The 17105-nt window shown below is 36.9% G+C and overlaps 1 protein-coding gene across 2 annotated transcripts in view; it reads left to right on the top strand.

The window, feature by feature from the left end:
• Positions 1-6206: 6206 nt before the first annotated feature.
• Positions 6207-17105, top strand: part of LOC131144316 (transcription factor TCP2) — a 62930-nt gene continuing 52031 nt past the window's right edge. The window contains exons 1-4 of one of the 2 annotated variants that reach the window (XM_058092879.1): positions 6207-6697; positions 6988-7190; positions 7323-7443; positions 8006-9457. In XM_058092879.1, coding sequence (XP_057948862.1) covers positions 8070-9413 — 1344 coding nt within the window. In that variant the 5' untranslated portion in view covers positions 6207-6697; positions 6988-7190; positions 7323-7443; positions 8006-8069 and the 3' untranslated portion in view covers positions 9414-9457. Of the gene's footprint in view, positions 6721-6987; positions 7191-7322; positions 7444-8005; positions 9458-17105 lie in introns of both variants that reach the window. The other variant, XM_058092878.1, reaches the window with a different exon arrangement.

The following is a 17105-nucleotide window of genomic DNA, read 5'->3' as shown; positions in this document are numbered from 1 at the left end:
TATAGACTCTGGTATGGTACTGCATATGTTGATATAGAATGACTTTTTCCACTACGTATATGATTATGATTTGATGTGTTTAGGATGCCTGGGAACCCCATGGGGTCGGACTCTCATCCAGTGTACTGTATCTGTGATGATTTATATGATATAGGGAAAGGTTAGGTTACAATTTTCACCCCCAGGTCCCATTTCAGGGTTCGGGGCGTGACAATTTCTCTTCTTATTTCTAGCAGATATAAAAGTAAAGATACACTATATTTGCTTGCATATAAGGAGAAGAATTATTCCGCTGTAGTTGTTTATTAATATCTCTCCCAACAAAGTGGTATTAGAGCCCGGTTCACAAATTGTCCGGTTGGCAATTTGAGTTATGAAGCAAATACTAGTAGAATGATTAATCTAAATGGTTTAAATTATCACATATGGAAAGGAAAAATGGAGGATCTTCTTTATGTGAAAGATTATTATCTACCGGTATTTAGTGCTGAAAAACCAGAAAAAAAGTCTGATGTGGAATGGACTTTGTTACATCGACAGGTGTGTGGGTATATCAGGCAATGGGTAGATGATAATGTTTTGAACCGTATTAGTGGAGTAACAAATGCATGTTATCTATGGAATAAGCTTGAACAGTTATATGCTAGAAAGACTGGAAATAATAAGTTGTTTCTGATTAAACAAATGATGGTTTTGAGGTACCAAGACGGAACTCCTTTATCTGATCACCTGAATACATTCCAAGGAATTATTAATCAGTTAGCTGGAATGGGTATTAAGTTTGATGATAAGATACAAGGGTTATGGTTGCTTGGTTCATTACCGGACTCGTGGGAGATGCTCAGACCTTCATTGTCTAACTCCGCTCCAGAAGGTGTAATTACAATGGATATAGCCAAGAGTTGTTTTCTAAATGAAGAGATGAGAAGAAAAACAGAGGGGTCCTTTTCACAATCAGAGATCTTGGATACAGAAAAGAGGGGGAGAAGTGAGAGCAGAGGTCTGAAGAACAGAGATAACAGCAGAAGCAAGTCTAACAAGTTTGCAAATGTTGAGTGTCATCATTGCGGGAAAAAGGGACACATCAAGAAATATTTCAGGCAATTGAAGAAAGAAAACAAGAATGAGAAAGGGAAGGGAACGAAGAATGGAGATGACAAAAATGGTGATGATAGAGTTGCTACTACCACTCCTGCAGAATTTCTCATTGTTTATGATGATGAGATGATAAATGTTGCATATCATGAGACCAGTTGGGTGATTGACAGTAGTGCCTCCATTCATGCTACATCTCGGAAGGATCTCTTTACATCCTATAGATCTGGTGACTTTGGAATAGTAAAGATGGGAAATGATGGCGTAGTTAAAGTCATTGGAATTGGGAAATAATGTCACGAGTTTAGTTCTTAGAGATGTGAAGCATATTCCTGACATTCGTTTGAATTTGATTTCTGCAGGTAAACTTGATGACGAAGGGTACTGCAGCATTTTCAGTGATGGCCAGTGGAAACTCACCAGGGGTGCTATGGTTGTGGCTCGTGGCATGAAGCACTTTGCATTGTACATTCTGCAAGCAAAGATCTCCAACAACATAGTTAATGCGATGGAGGATAATGGTACAACAGAGTTGTGGCACAAAAGACTGGTTCATATAAGTAAGAAAGGATTAGCTCTACAGGGGAAGAAAAGTCTACTATGTGGACTGAAAAGTACACTTCTAAAAAGGTGTACTCATTGTTTGTCATGGAAGCAGAGCAGAATTTCCTTCAAGAATTCCCCTCATTCGAGAAAGTCAGAGATACTGGATTTAGTACATTCAGATGTGTATGGCCCTATGAATACGAGAACACTTGGTGGCTCCAGATACTTTGTGACCTTCATAGATAATCATTCAAGGAAGTTGTGGTTATATATCTTGAAGTCAAAAGATCAAGTGTTGGCTGAGTTCAAGAAATTTCAAGCCCTAGTTGAGAGACAGATTGGGAAGAAACTAAGGTGCATCCGGACTGACAATGGTGGAGAGTATTCTGGTCCATTTGATGAGTGTTGTAGACAGCAAGGTATTCAGCATCAAAAGACTCCTCCAAAAACTCCTCAATTGAATGGCATAGTAGAAAGGACGAACAGAACACTGCTTGAGAGAGTGAGATGTTTGCTTTCACAAGCCCGGTTGCCAAAATCCTTTTGGGGGGAGGCATTGAGCACTGTTGTTCATGTGTTGAATCTTACACCCTGTGTTCCTCTACAATTTGATGTGCCAGACCGAGTTTGGACAGGTAAGGATGTTTCCTATAATCATCTGTGTGTTTTTGGGTGCAAAGCATTTGTGTGTATTCCAAAAGATGAAAGGTCCAAACTTGATGAGAAAACGCGACAGTGTATATTCCTTGGCTACGATCAAGATGAATTTGGATACAAGCTTTATGATCCAGTTGAAAAGAAAATTGTGAGAAGCAGAGATGTCGTGTTTGTAGAAGATCAAACGATTGTGGTTATTGAGAAGGTAGAGAAATGTATGTCTCAACAGGGTGACAGTTTGATTGATGTGGATCCAGTTCCTTTGAAGAATTTTTCATCTCAGTTTGAGAATGATGTTCAAGATGACCACCAGGGTAGAGGTGATATAGATGTTTCCTTACAGGTTCAGGGAGATGTTGATACTGATGAGCAGTTGATAGTGCCAGAGATTCCACCAGAGATTCCATCTAGGAGGTCAGCTAGAGACCGACATCCTTCCACTCGGTATTCAGTAGAACAATATGTGTTATTGACTGACGGGGGAGAGCCCCATTGTTTTGCAGAAGCCATGGAAGATAAACACAAGACAGAGTGGGTTGAGGCCATGCAAGATGAGATGAAGTCATTGTATGATAACCACACCTTTGAGTTAGTGAAGCTGCCTAAAGGAAAAAGAGTTTTGGAGAACAAGTGGATTTACAAGAAGAAGCCAAATGAGTTCTCTTCGCGACCACGGTACAAAGCTAAATTGGTTGTAAAAGGGTTTGGTCAAAGAAAAGGTATTGATTTTGATGAGATCTTCTCTCCAATTGTAAAGAAGTCATTGATCTGTACAATACTCAATTTAGAAGCTAGTCTTGACTTGGAAGTTGAGCAGATGGATGTGAAAATTGCCTTCCTTCATGGTGATTTGGAGGAAGAGATTTACATGAAGCAGCCATAGGGTTTCAGAGTGAAAGGGAAAGAGAATTATGTGTGCAAGCTGAAGAAAAGCCTATATGGTTTGAAATAAGCACCGAGACAGTGGTATAAGAAGTTTGAGTCTGTTATGGGGGAGTAAGGCTATAAGAAGACAACTTCAGATCACTGTGTATTTGTTCAAAAATGATGAGAATCAATAAGCACCATGGAAGGATCCATTATATGTTTCAGTTGGGCCTATCATCAGAGCGAGATTCAAGAAGAATAAAGAAATACTTCACGGGCTGATTCAATATATTTGGGCTTATTCAAAAAAAGGGGCACTCCAAGCATGGCCCAAAGAAAGATGAAGACATACTTAACTTAATCCATGTTTTGGATGAAGCTAATCTTGCTTAGTGGCTGTAATCTCCTTATTAAGGGTGTGCTAGTCAATTAGGATATTTGACTTTTGACCTTTTATCTTTACATTTAATATGTAATTTGTAAGACAACTTAGCTTGCATGGGATTTTAGTAAGTTGTGAGAGTCATTAAATGTGTCTAGTAAGTTGGTATATTTAATGTCCTTGTCTCCCATGTTTGTGTGGGAATTGCTATGTATTTAATGTCCTTGTCTCCCATGTTTGTGTGGGAATTGCTATGTATTTAATGTCCTTGTCTCCCATGTCTGTATGGGAATTGTTAAGTGTTTATTATCCTTGTCCCCCATGCTAGCTATATATATAGCCATTGTAAGAGCTAAATTATTCATTGAATAGAAATCAAGAAAAGTGAGGATTTGTTTCTTCTTTGGTTCTTTTGAGAACTTGCGAACTTATCAAGGATTCTTCCTTGTGGCGTTCAAATTTTATACCTTCGGTTCATGATTAATCTATAATCATTGGGTCGGGGTTTGTTACTTATACTTACGGTTCACGTTTCACTTATAAACGTTGGGTCGGAGTTTCCTATCAAAATCTGAATTTTAGCTTTCTTGGGCAAGCATTCCAATATTGGTTGTTGGGTCTCAACGCGTGTCGATTGAGGTTCGCATCAATAAGGCTATAAGAAGACAACTTCAGATCACTGTGTATTTGTTCAAAAATTCTCTGATGATGATTTTATTTTCTTACTGCTTTATGTGAATGACATGCTAATTCTTGGCAGGAATGCTTCAAGGATTGACCAGTTGAAGAAGCAATTGAGTAAGTCATTTGCTATGAGGGATTTGGGGCCAGCAAAGAAAATTCTTGGCATAAGAATCAGTCGTGATAGGAGTGCTAAGAAGTTATATTTGTCACAGGAGGAGTACATTGAGAAAGTGCTTCAAAGGTTCAATATGGACAAAGCTAAAGTGGTTAGCTCTCCCCTTGCTACCCACTTCAGACTAAGTACAAAGGAATGTCCTTCTACAAATAAAGAAAAGGAATACTTGGAAAGAGTTCCTTACGTCTCAGCAGTAGGAAGTTTGATGTATGCAATGGTTTACACAAGACTAGATATAACCTATGCAGTTGGTGTAGTTAGCCGATTCTTGTCAAATACGGGAAGAGAGCACTAAAATGCAGTGAAGTGGATCATGAGGTATCTTTGAGGCACTTCCAGTTTGAGACTTGGTTTGAGAAATGGAAAACCATTGTTAGTTGGCTACACAGATGTACATATGGCTGGGGATGTGGCCACACGTAAGTCTACTTCAGGCTATTTGATAACTTTTGCAGGTGGGGCTATAGCTTGGCAATCGAGACTTCAGAAGTGCATTGCTCTTTCTACGATAGAGGCAGAGTTCATTGCAGTAACGGAAGCGACTAAAGAGTTGTTATGGGCAAAGAAGTTCTTGAGAGAACTTGGTTTCAAGCAGCAGAGGTATGAGTTGTTTTGTGATAGCCACAGTGCTATTCATCTTGCTAACAATTCCAATTTCCATGCAAGATCGAAGTACATTGATGTACGATACCATTGGATCAGAGATGCGTTGAACGATAAGTTATTGGAACTTGAGAAGGTTCACACTGATAATAATGGTTCTGATATGTTGACAAAGACACTACCAAAGGAGAAGTTTGAAGTTTGTTGTTTGATCGTCAAGATGACGATTCCCTCCACATAGTTGGAAAGGAAGAGATTTGTTGGGTTATTTCCTTCCATATGGAGGAAAGCCTAAGTGGGCTCTATTAAAAGCCCAAAGCCTAACTTTTTTAGTGTGAAAAACCTAAAAGAAGTTATAAAAAGAGAGGGTAGAAGAGAAGAGCTGTCACTTCTCAAAAGAAAGAGAGAAAAATGTGATTTTTCTCATGCTGCTCAGATTTCATCAAGACTCTGATCCCGCTTCGTCTGTGGTCCGATTGAGTTAAAATTTGGAGGAAAGGTTTACGACTTAAGGAGTTACAATCTAAACGGTGGAGATCAGATTTGGAGCTCAGGAGTTGGGGTTTTTTCCTGTGAACAGTAACCTCGAATTTGATATATTCTCTCCAATTCTCTTTGTATTTGCCAAGAGTAGATATCTTGATGAGAGATATTTGTATCATCTAATTACGATTAGAAAATATTTTGTGTACCCATTATTTGATTGATAGTGGAAATTTTTACTGGACTAGGTCCCGTGGAAATTTTACTTGGGTAATATTTGGAACTTGAAAGTGATTAAAAAAAAATATGAGAAAAAATCTAGTTTTTTATGCTTAGTTACTAAGAAAAATAAGAAGAGAAATAAGGTAAACAATAAATTAATAAAAGATTTAATTTTGTACATATTTACTTTTTTTGTAGGACAAAAAAGTACAGTAAAAATAAATTTATTCTTTTCGTAAATTTTTTTTAATTCAAATGGAGTATTAAAACTCGCGTCATGAATTATGCCCAATTTTACTTTCCAAAAAAGAAAGAATTATGATCAAGTAGTAGTTTTCCTTCAAAACACAACGCATATCCGTTTGGCTTCTACTGCACATGATGGACTGAATAAAAAAAAAATCAACTCAAACGAAAATAGAAGCTCGGCACGGGAAATAAGCGGGTAGAAAATTGAAGTAATAAAAAAGAACTGGAAAGGGAGAGAGAGGAGAGAGACGGAGAACATAATTAATGATAAATTGAAGGGGAGGAACGGCGCTGTGTCTGTCCTTTCCCGATAAGCCCGGTGATTGCTCGAATGGGCAAGACTAGGGCATTGAATCCCGAGCTCTCTCTCTCTCTCTTTCTCTCTCTCTCTCTCCTCCTCCTCCTCCCTCTCTCCCTATTTTTCGGAATTCCCATATAATCGGATTTTTCATTTTCTTCCCACAAAACAAACCAACCCTAACTGTTCTACTACTCCTACCACTCCCCTCCCTACCCACACACGCACACACAGACACACGCTCTCTCTCTCTCTCTCTCTCTCTCTCTCTCAGCAGTTCTAGAGAGAGAAGCGCCAACCACCACTCCCAACTCCTCCACTTCTGCTGAATTCCAGCTCCGTCAGTGTCCGCTTCTTCTCCGGATTCAATCGCACTTTAATTTTCTTTGCAGCTTCAAGAATTAAGCTCCACAAGTGCCGGATGCAGCTTCGATCCGTACTTATTCCTTGCTTGCTTCGGTATTTGGAGTTGCACTGATTTTGCAATTCGGTTCATTTATTTTACTGAATAATTTATTAATTAGCGGAGATTATGGATTGTAAATTTTTGAAAACTTTTTTGCCGAGTGAGTCGATCTCGAAGGGTTCATAATACTCATTATGTCGTAAATTTTCGTAATGAATTAAGTCAATAATTGATCTTTGAATTTTTAAAATTACCTTTCTATTTATGCAAAGCTTATAAATATTTCAGAATTTAACTTTTCTTTTTCCGTTGTAATTCAGGGACTGATCTGTTGTTCGGAGAGCTGAACGAGACAGATCTGTGAGCTGTTGATCTATTTCCGTCCTTAGCGGAGATTTAAGGAGAGAGCATCAGCTGCAGTTGCTGGGGACAGCGAAGAAAACCAAAAGCAACTCTACATTCCGCCATATTCTTCGCGATTAAATAGATTGAAATTCTCGAATCCTTGCCTACATTGTTCAAGGTAAGCTTATTTTTAATGAGTAAAAGATGCGACGATTACTATTAATTATTTTATTTTTCAGCAACAGCGCTTGTTTTAAATATATATATATATGTTCAAGCCCGGCAGTAATGTAATGCCTGCCATTGATAGAGTCAGCGAAGCTTTAGAGACGAAGCTAAAGGCTCGCGCAGATCAGTCACTGCTCATGCGCAATTACTGTTTCTCAGCTTGAATCTGAAGCAGAAAAGGCTAAGATCGATCATCCCCCAAGGTAGGCTAGCTTTTATTTCAACTGCTTATTTTATTTTATTTTTCAAAGTTCACCATCTTTAAAGGCCTTGCCTTTAGGCTTGAAGCTAGCAAAGGGTACTGCCACTGTGTATATATGTACAAGGTCAGATCTCAGTCGAATAAGCGGCGCTGCTAATAATGGAGATTGGGGTGAGTGCTAAAGCGAGGGAGGAAGCAAGCCAAGGAAAAAGCAGTGTTGGGTGTACATATTGAGCATCTGATGCTTTGCTTTCTCTTTGGCTGCTGCAGAGAGAGTGAGAGAGAGAGTCTGCATCTGAGCCCATTTCAGGCTTGCTTTTGAAAGCACTGTGAAAAAGCTTAGACGGACCCCTCCGTCCCTGACACCTCCCGGCTTCGACTGTGATATATCGTACCGTAAAAAATGCCTTTTTATAAACTACAAAGCCACAAGTACTGCTCTAGCTGTGTAATCCTCATCAATGCTAAGGATGGAGGCACTGTGTCACAGATTATAGCTAATGGCTAGCTTATTAAACTCTCTTATAAAGTATAATATCTCTCTCTCTTGTTTGCTTCTGTAGAAACAAGAGGATAAGAAAGAAGGGCCTTGGTCTAGCTTTTTCTCGAGCAAGGTATGTACGCGGCATGGAGGCGGAGGAGATTCGGACCAATGCGTCTATGTTTTCAAGGGTCGGTAATGGCAGGAGTGATTCTAAAAAGATAGGGAAAAAGGGGGGAGAACAATACCAAGATGACGAAGAGGACGGAGAAGTCCGAAGGGGTGTTGGGCTTGGAGTGGGAGGTAGTAGCGGTACTTTTGGTGGAGGCAATGGAAGTGACGGTGGTCGGCTTCGCGGTTGGCACCACTCGTCGAGGATTATAAGGGTTTCTCGTGCCTCTGGCGGCAAGGATCGGCACAGTAAGGTCTGGACATCTAGAGGGCTTCGAGACCGCCGGATTCGCCTCTCAGTCACCACCGCAATACAGTTCTATGATCTTCAGGATCGTTTGGGTTATGACCAGCCGAGTAAGGCAGTGGACTGGTTGATCAAAGCGGCAGCTGAACCCATAGCGGAGCTTCCTTCGCTCAACAACTCTTTTCCCAACACGCCTAAGCATCCAAGCGATGAGAAGGGGCCGAGCGAACAAGGGTTTGATTCTGCTAATGTTGAATTAGAAGGTGAAGCCAATTTGCAGCAGCAGCCTCAACATCTTTCCTTGTCCAAGTCTGCTTGCAGCAGCACTTCGGAGACGAGCAAGGGCTCCGGGTTATCTCTCTCACGGTCTGAGATTCGCGTGAAAGCAAGAGAGCGGGCAAGGGAGAGAACTGCAAAGGAGAAAGAAAAGGAGAAAGAGAATGACTCAAGAACCGTTCACCACCACAACGTGAACCCCATTTCCCAAAATGCCTCTTTCACTGAACTGCTGACTGCCGGCATCGGCAGCATCAGCAACACCACCACCTGTCCGGCAACCGCCACTACATCAGCTCAGCAGACCAGACAGTGGTCTTCCACTCCAATGGAGTACTTTAGTTCTGGGCTTCTTGCTCCACATTCGTCCCGAACACATCATTCATCTGGATTTTCTGGACAAATCCACATGGGAAATTCTTTACCACAACCCGTGACAGTTCCTGCGTTCAATGTGGTAGGCGAGCACCACCCGGAGCTGCAGCATTTCTCGTTTGTTCCCGATCATCTCATCCCCGTCTCTTCACAGTCTGGGAATGACTACAATCTCAACTTCACAATCTCTTCCAGCCTTGCTGGATTCAATAGGGGGACCCTTCAGTCCAATTCACCGTCTTTGTTGCCTCATTTTCAGAGGTTTTCTCCTATAGACGGATCTAATCTGCCCTTCTTCATTGGGGCTGCTACGCCTGTGGAAAATCATCATCAGTTCCAGTCTGGATTTGATGGCCGCTTGCAACTCTGCTATGGTGATGGAAGCAGGCACTCAGACCAGAAGGGGAAAGGAAAGAACTGATTTCCTGTACGGGCATCCTCGCTTTGGCCCATCATTCGTTCCAGGTACGAAATAAAATCTGATTTTATTTATTTATCAATTTTATACAGCTGCCTTTTCATTTCAAATATCCAAATTGGGTATACATTGCTTGCTTACTTCTTTATCTTCAATCTGCCTGTTTATCGTCTTATGCTGCTGTTTAGATTCTTAATCAAAGTCTTTTGAAATAACGTAATATGTTATCATAAACGGCTTAGATTTCTTGCTAATTATTTAATTTTTTTTTAAAAAATATTGAACGTTTTGGGCATATTTTATAATTATTATAGCAACCAATTGCCTTTTATGATTCTTGCATGGATTGTTGCAAGTGGGGGTTCGGCTGGTTGTCTCCTTGTTTGTCTACCATGAACTTGGTTTTTAAATATTGTGACACGGTCCGAGGACGCAGCACCAGTTGGTAAACGTGAGTCCGGTGCTTTGTACGGTTCTGCAATATTTCCAATGGATCCTGTTCTTAATTGATTCGGTGCATCACATGAAAGATTCCCTTATCAGGTCAACAGCCGCTGAAAAATACGTGAAGGATTACTTTTTTTTTTTTTTCAAAATCAAAACTCAAAAGAATTTGGCTGTTGTAACCTGGTAGTTCAGATCATCACTGTGTTTCCAAGTAGGAAAAAAAAAGTTCTGTAAATATTAAGTTAAACCAAAAATACTGATTGAAATAAAGTTCGGTTTCATATCTTTTGCCGCAATAATAGAACTTTGGCTCATAAATTTGAACTTCAGTTAAGGGTCACTATGGTGCTTGAAAACTTCCCAAGGCTTGAGTCCTAAAATAGTAGCAAGTACCATTATGGAAGAAGTATAAATGCACCATATTAAAAGAAATTATTATATAGGAAACTCCGGAGGGAAAAGGGCGCAAATAATTTTTCATGACAATGCCTCTTCTATCCTAAAGATCCTAAAAAGAATTGTAAACAATCTCTTTCATTGGAGCTGTGATGCACAAAATTTAGACTGATTTAGCTGCTCTGAATTTTTTTGTACTCTATATCATATGTATAGACTAGTTTGTTTCCTTTTTTATCTTGCTCATCAAGCTCCTTGCTTGGTTTGCTAGTCTGATATGGAATCACTCAGGAAAAAAAAAAAAATTATTATGTGAAATCAATAATAGGGTCTAGTTTTTTTTTTTTAAGCATTTCTGTGCCTCCTTAACCTTATGTCACATCTTATCTAAGTTTTAAAACTTACTTGATAATTAAAAAATTTTCCTTGCTAGTATGTTCTCATTTAAAATATTATGAAATTGTATTTGGAAGCAAATTTCAAGTCTTAAATTTAAATTTATTTACTTGGACAAAAACCAATATAAGTTTGTGTTGCATTTTTTTTTTTTATACATCTAAATTTTGAAGTCCAAACTCCAAATATCTACTTTTTGAACCATCCTTTATATTCTCATGTAAAATATTTCAAATTTGTATTTGAGAATAAATTTCAAGTCTTGAATTTCAATTTGTGGATTTCAATAAAAACAATGCAAGTCTGTGCTGCATTTTTCAAATTGTACACATTTAAATTTTATGCTATGAAAGGCCGGTGAGCACAATTATACTACTCAAGTTTGGACACATGTATATATTTTGTATACATTATGCTTTTGTAACATTGGTCGAATGTATTTACTCATGATTCTAATTAATAATTTTTTATTTTTTTGTTATTCATTAATGCCGAAATAGTGAATAATTTAACTGAAAAAATAAAATTTAAGAAATTATATATATATCTTCTCCCTACCCTACGCTACCCTACCCTACCCCTAACGTGATTCTTGGATTTGTCATTGAAGATGATGTAGTTTTGGAACAATTATTTAATCACCCTTCAAAGTTTTTAATATATATATATATATATATATATATATATATATTTCACTATGTTATACAGGTGGCTCTTTTTTGGATTAGTCAAATACATGAACTTGATTATTCCAAAAGTTTATAGTTTTATGCTCAGGTCAACTTGGAAAAAATGAAGAAAGAAAAAAGAAAAGAAAAGGAAAATCTTAAGAAATTTGCTGATTGAGAAAGAAAAAAAATCTACATATAGCAAATGAATAAAACCAGTTTTTTTTAATACATGCTATTAACCTCTCATTTTTCTTAATTTTTATTCATATTTAAATAAATTTTTATTCTTAGTCATATTTGAGATAGAAAATATAATGAAAATTTGATTTTCATCTTATTTTTTTCCTTTGCTTTTCTCACACAAAATCTTTAATCAAATAGCCTAAAAGGAAAGTGAGTTTGTTTTTTTATATATAAACATTGATCTGATATATTTTTATGTTGTGTTTAGTTATATCCTACTAAACAATTTGGGCTCTTCTATTATGTGTAATAATTTGGGCTCCTCTATTACATGTCTGACATTTTTAAATACTTGCCACATTTATAAAGACATTGACGTTAGTTGAGTGACATAAGATCATTCTAAATGAAATCGTTTTACATGTCACATTTAGCAGTAAAGGATAATGATCGAGAAAGAAATTTTATATATATATATATATATATATATATATGTAGCAGATAAATAAACAAGTTTTTTTATTTTGCATGTCATAAATTTTCATTTTATTAAATTTCATTCTTGGTCATATTTGAGATAGAAAATTTAATTTGCGTCTTATTTTTTTCCTTTGTTTTTCTCTCGCAAGATCTTTTATTCAACTAGAGCCTAAAAGGAAAGAGAGTTTGTTTTGTATATTTAAACAATTACCTTATATGTTGTGTTTAATGCGTTGAGCGTTTTTAAATACTTGTCACATTAATAAAGACATTGATGTTAGTTGAATGATGTGAGACCATTCTAAATGAAATCTTTCTGCATATCACATAGCAAATTCTTTACATTCAAAACATCGGTCCTTGCCGAGTAGCCAAAGCTACTATAAACCATTGCTGAACATGGCTTTGGCTTCTTTGCTATGTGCTAATCCTAGCACTAGTGCTTTGCATTCTTAAATATTTTTTCATGTAATAACAAAACATTATTGTAATTTAAGAAATATGAGATTGCTTCAAATGAAATCATTTTTCCTATTATGTGCCAGAATCTTAACATGCAAAACACTAACACCATGTATCATTACATAGTAGATCAATTGAGGCCGCTTAAAAACACCTCCATAACAATGTAGCATTGGATTTGTGTCGAGTGGAGTTGAGGAAACCCTTAGGTGTCATGTTTAGAGCACACTAAACATGTGATGTGCTCATAGTAACAATCAACACTTTTTTAATTATTTCTTTTATTAACAATGCACATATACTTACATTTCTATATAATATTTTTTATTCTAATGTCATGATGCTTTGTGTTCTACTCTAACTCTTTTTTCGTTTGAAATTTTAATACTCAAAAGAGTTGTTGTGCATATGATTCATATTTATCAGTGAGCATCAATTTGGCTTAAAACTGACCTCATTAACTCTTGGGCCCATGCAAATATTTTAGCTACTCCTTTTTGTACATTTATTTAAATCTAGTATAACTTACTTGTAGTCTAACAATTTCCTATAGTCTCGGTTAAGTGAAATCCTACTTGTCCCCTTGAATGTAAGCCATGGCTATATCTGACAATTGGATTATATTAGTCACATTTTTTATGCAATATTGCTCTTTTCACTTGCTTTCAATTATCACCAACTAAGTGTCACCATTCAACTATGATAGAGCCTGAAACCTATAAGAATGAATTATGGGGTCTTGGGGTCTTACCTTGCGAGCCCTATTCTACCTGCAATGAGAAATCAAAAGAAAGGGTTAGAAGAGAAGAGAGATTAGAGGGAGATTTGAGAAAGAGAGACATAGAGGGAGATTTGAGAAAGAGAGAGGTTTGAGAGATCAAAGAGGGCTGAGAGAGAACAGAGAGAGCAAGAGGTTTGAGATTGAGAGATCGAGGGAGATGAGGTGAGATCATAGAAGTAGAGAGGTGAGAAGAGATCAAAGAAGAGAGAGAAGAGAATAGGGGAGTAGGCGGTGTACCTGAGATCCACCGGAGATGGCGAAGGCTGCAACGGTTGCAGCTGGTGTGGGTGTGTGAGAGAGAGAAAGGGTAGAGAGCAGAAGGGGAGAGAGAAAGAGAGAGATAGAGGAGAGCTCTGGAGAGAGGAAGATTCAAGAGAGAGAAAAGAAAAAAGAGTATATATATATATATATATATATATATACATATGTATCTTTTTTTTAAGAAAATTTCATAGTGGGCCATGTGTCACCCTTTGGGTGGTGACATGTGGCACACTCGTTAGCATATTTTGGGTTACATCACCTAGAGATGTGGTGTGATCCAAGCCATCCATTTTATGTTTTATCTAGACGATTGGATCGTTGCTACGTCAATGATCGTTACCCCAATTTTTGAGCCAGTGGTATTTGGTCACGTGGCAAGTGATGTCACAATGATGTTACCGACCACGCATGGTTTTTAAATAACGGCCGTGACCATTACGTAACGCCGTTACGTAACGGTTTTTTGGCTTACTGATGCCATTACACCCTGAAATCGGTGAGAAGAAAAATCATGGCTGTAGCGGCCATTACAGACCGTTACGTAAAGGCCACTACGGCTGTTACGTAACCGCTACATGACTGTTACACAAAAAAAAATTATTTTTTTTTTTGCTTTTTCTTCTCACTTTTTCCCTCCCTTTCATAAATCATTCTCAATATACCATGTGGCGAGGGGGAAAAGATTATAATGAGGATGACAATGATACAAAATTTACTATGTCTTTAAAATTCACAATCGATGCATTAATTAACAATTTGAAAGTACTAACTTGTTAGGAAAATATTTTATTTTGATAATATTAGTAATGTGATATTTATGTTCTATATTTTTTCAACTTCAACCTTCTTTCTTTTCTAACTATTTTATATTTGTATTATTCGTATCTCTTATATGTCTAATAAATTAATGGAGTGTATAATGTATTTTGTTCTATTAATTAATTTAGCACACATAAGAATTTATTACAGATAAGAACAATGAGAAGTATAAATACACACGCACACACGTAATTTTTCTATCAATGGTGGTTTAAGACAAATGTAGACTTGTTATCCTTACCAAATAATTTAGTTACTCGAACTAAAGGATCCAAAATACACTAAAAATCTTTCTAAGAAGGGCTAAAAGCTTAAAACATGCAAGAACACTAATATGCACAATGTTGTGTGTGCTTCAAAAAAATTGACGATCGTTACACCCGCTTCTTGTTATGTAACATCCGCTACTCCCGCTTCCCATTACCCCCATTACTGTTACTTTATGCTACCCGTAACCGCGATTTAAAACCATGCTGCCACGTGTCATACTCTTTAAAAAAAAAATAAAAAGAAAAGAAAAAATGTGCCTTTCAAGAGCTGCCACGTGTCACCGTGTACGGTTGACATATGGCAAACCTTGGTCTCTTCTCGCCTATCCTCCTCTTCCCTGAGCTAGGTCAGCCGATTTGACCTAGGTCAACCCAAGTCTGACTCATTGATTTGGTCAAATTGGTTGAATCGGTTTGACCCAGTTTAGTCTTCCTAATTAATAATAATTTTTAAAAAATAATTTAATTCAAAAAGTTAAGAAAAATAGTAGAAAAAATAGGAAAAAAGAAGAAAAAATAAAAAAAGTTTGTGTGTTATTTTTGACTCAGAAATAAGAATTAAAAAATCACAAAAAAAATAAAAAATGATAAAAATCCTTTAAAATCTTATAAAATTATAGAAAAATCCAAAAAATATGGGAAATTTATAGAAAACCCCTGGGGGCCCTTTTTGCTTAATTTCAATCCTTTCTTAGCAACTTATCTTGTGTGGCTTGTCAATTGCATGACTTTGCATGAATGTGTGTTTGCTCTTTTTATGTGTGCGTATGTTTGCATGCTTGCGTGTGTGTGCACGCTCTCATGAGGAGGAATATGATGAATTGAGGTTATGTAATCCCCGATTATCGCCTGAGGGGTGAGGGTTCTAGCAGAATCACTTCAGACTTGTACGAGAGTGATTCTATTAGACCCCTTGGTTTATGTGCATACTTCTCTTGCATATCTTGTGGTTTACACATTTTGATAATAACTTGTTCTATTAATTGCATGTGTTATCAAAATAAACTTCCATAATAAATCTTCCTTGGAACTTGGGGGTTATGTTTCTGTATGCCCTTGAGAAATCGGAGGTAGGGGGATTTTGTCTTTTGCAAAGCCTCATGATATTTAAAGATCAAGTAAAAGAAACACTTAATATGGAATAAACTTAATAAACAACTAATCCTTATAGCCATCATTGGGGGTTGTGTCCTCTAATGCATTTGGGGATCCCCAGGTCGCGGTAGCTTCTATCTTTTTGCAAGGCTGCCTAATATACTAGACATTTAATTGAGATGAAAAGGAAAAATATAAGTCTCGATTGGTTAATTTCAAAGGTGATCCTAGGCTAATCAAGTACCGTCCTGTGGACGGGTGTAAAAGGATGCTAATATCTTCCCTTTATATAACCGTACTCCCAAGTCTAACTTGGTAACACTGACTATTAACTATTGGTTTCCTTGGACTTAGGAATAACTTAGAGACCAATAAAATGGTAGCATATTAAATAGGTTTCTGACCTCACTTAAAGTTAAAATAGGTTAAGTGGTGACTCCCTTGGACCAAATTTTGACCTATTTTCTCACATGCATTATCCCTTAACATAATCTCGAGTCCCCCCTTCGATCAAGGCGATCTGGAGATGCGACCCCCTGTATTTCGGGAGCTGACCCCTTCGTTACATTGCGAGATGAACTATGGTATAATAATTCATCGTTGTTTGATCTAAAGCCAAAAATGAACATGTGTTCATTCAAGTCCTAATTTGTTTGAGTTTTGAGAATGTAACCAATAGCTTCCTAGTTATAAGTTTTTAATTAATAATTTTTGTTTTTATTTTCATAATTTTTAGTAGTGATATTAACTACTTGCTCAATTAAATAACATATCAAAAAATGAGTTAACAAAAGCCCTTGTCTTCTCCAAAACTTCAATAGAAGCTTTTTGCAAATTGATTAAGTGTCTTATTCAAGCGTGTCCACTGTCCACAATTTGCTAGCATAATAGATATTTTATTCATTCCATATGACAAACATAAAATTTTTTCTCTTTCTATCCATTAAAAGCATTGAATTAGGTGTGATAACTTATGAATTTAATTTTGATTCTTTAAGTATCTTTTAATTTGTTGGTAGCATTGGCTTCATCTTCGACTACAGAAGTTAAGCCAAATGTATTCTTCTCATGGTTACCAGATCTTGCACTACCTTTTATTCAATGGACAGGGAGGAACTCTTTTAACTCTTGTTTTGCTGTTGGTATGTAATGCTTTGTTTGTTTCTATTTTTCTTTCTCCTAAGCTCCCGACTTGATGAGAAGTTTCTTTTTTAATAAAGTTTCTTTACCTCTTCAAGAACAAAAAAGCACAATTTTAAAATGTGGGTGTCAAGAAGTACTTAACGTGCAAATATGCTCTGTATTTTCTTTTCTTGGAAGAAAATGAATATTCTCACCCTTCTTTTTTATTTAACTTTACTTAAATTCCCGAAGAGAATAAAGACAATTCTAGTCAAACCCACATATGGTATTTAGTGAAAAAAATTAGACC

The sequence above is a fragment of the Malania oleifera genome, chromosome 12 (assembly GCF_029873635.1).
Source record: "Malania oleifera isolate guangnan ecotype guangnan chromosome 12, ASM2987363v1, whole genome shotgun sequence".
Taxonomy (NCBI): Eukaryota; Viridiplantae; Streptophyta; class Magnoliopsida; order Santalales; family Ximeniaceae; genus Malania; species Malania oleifera.
Note: the sequence above shows the minus strand (reverse complement) of the source record. Positions and strands in the feature narration are given on the sequence as shown.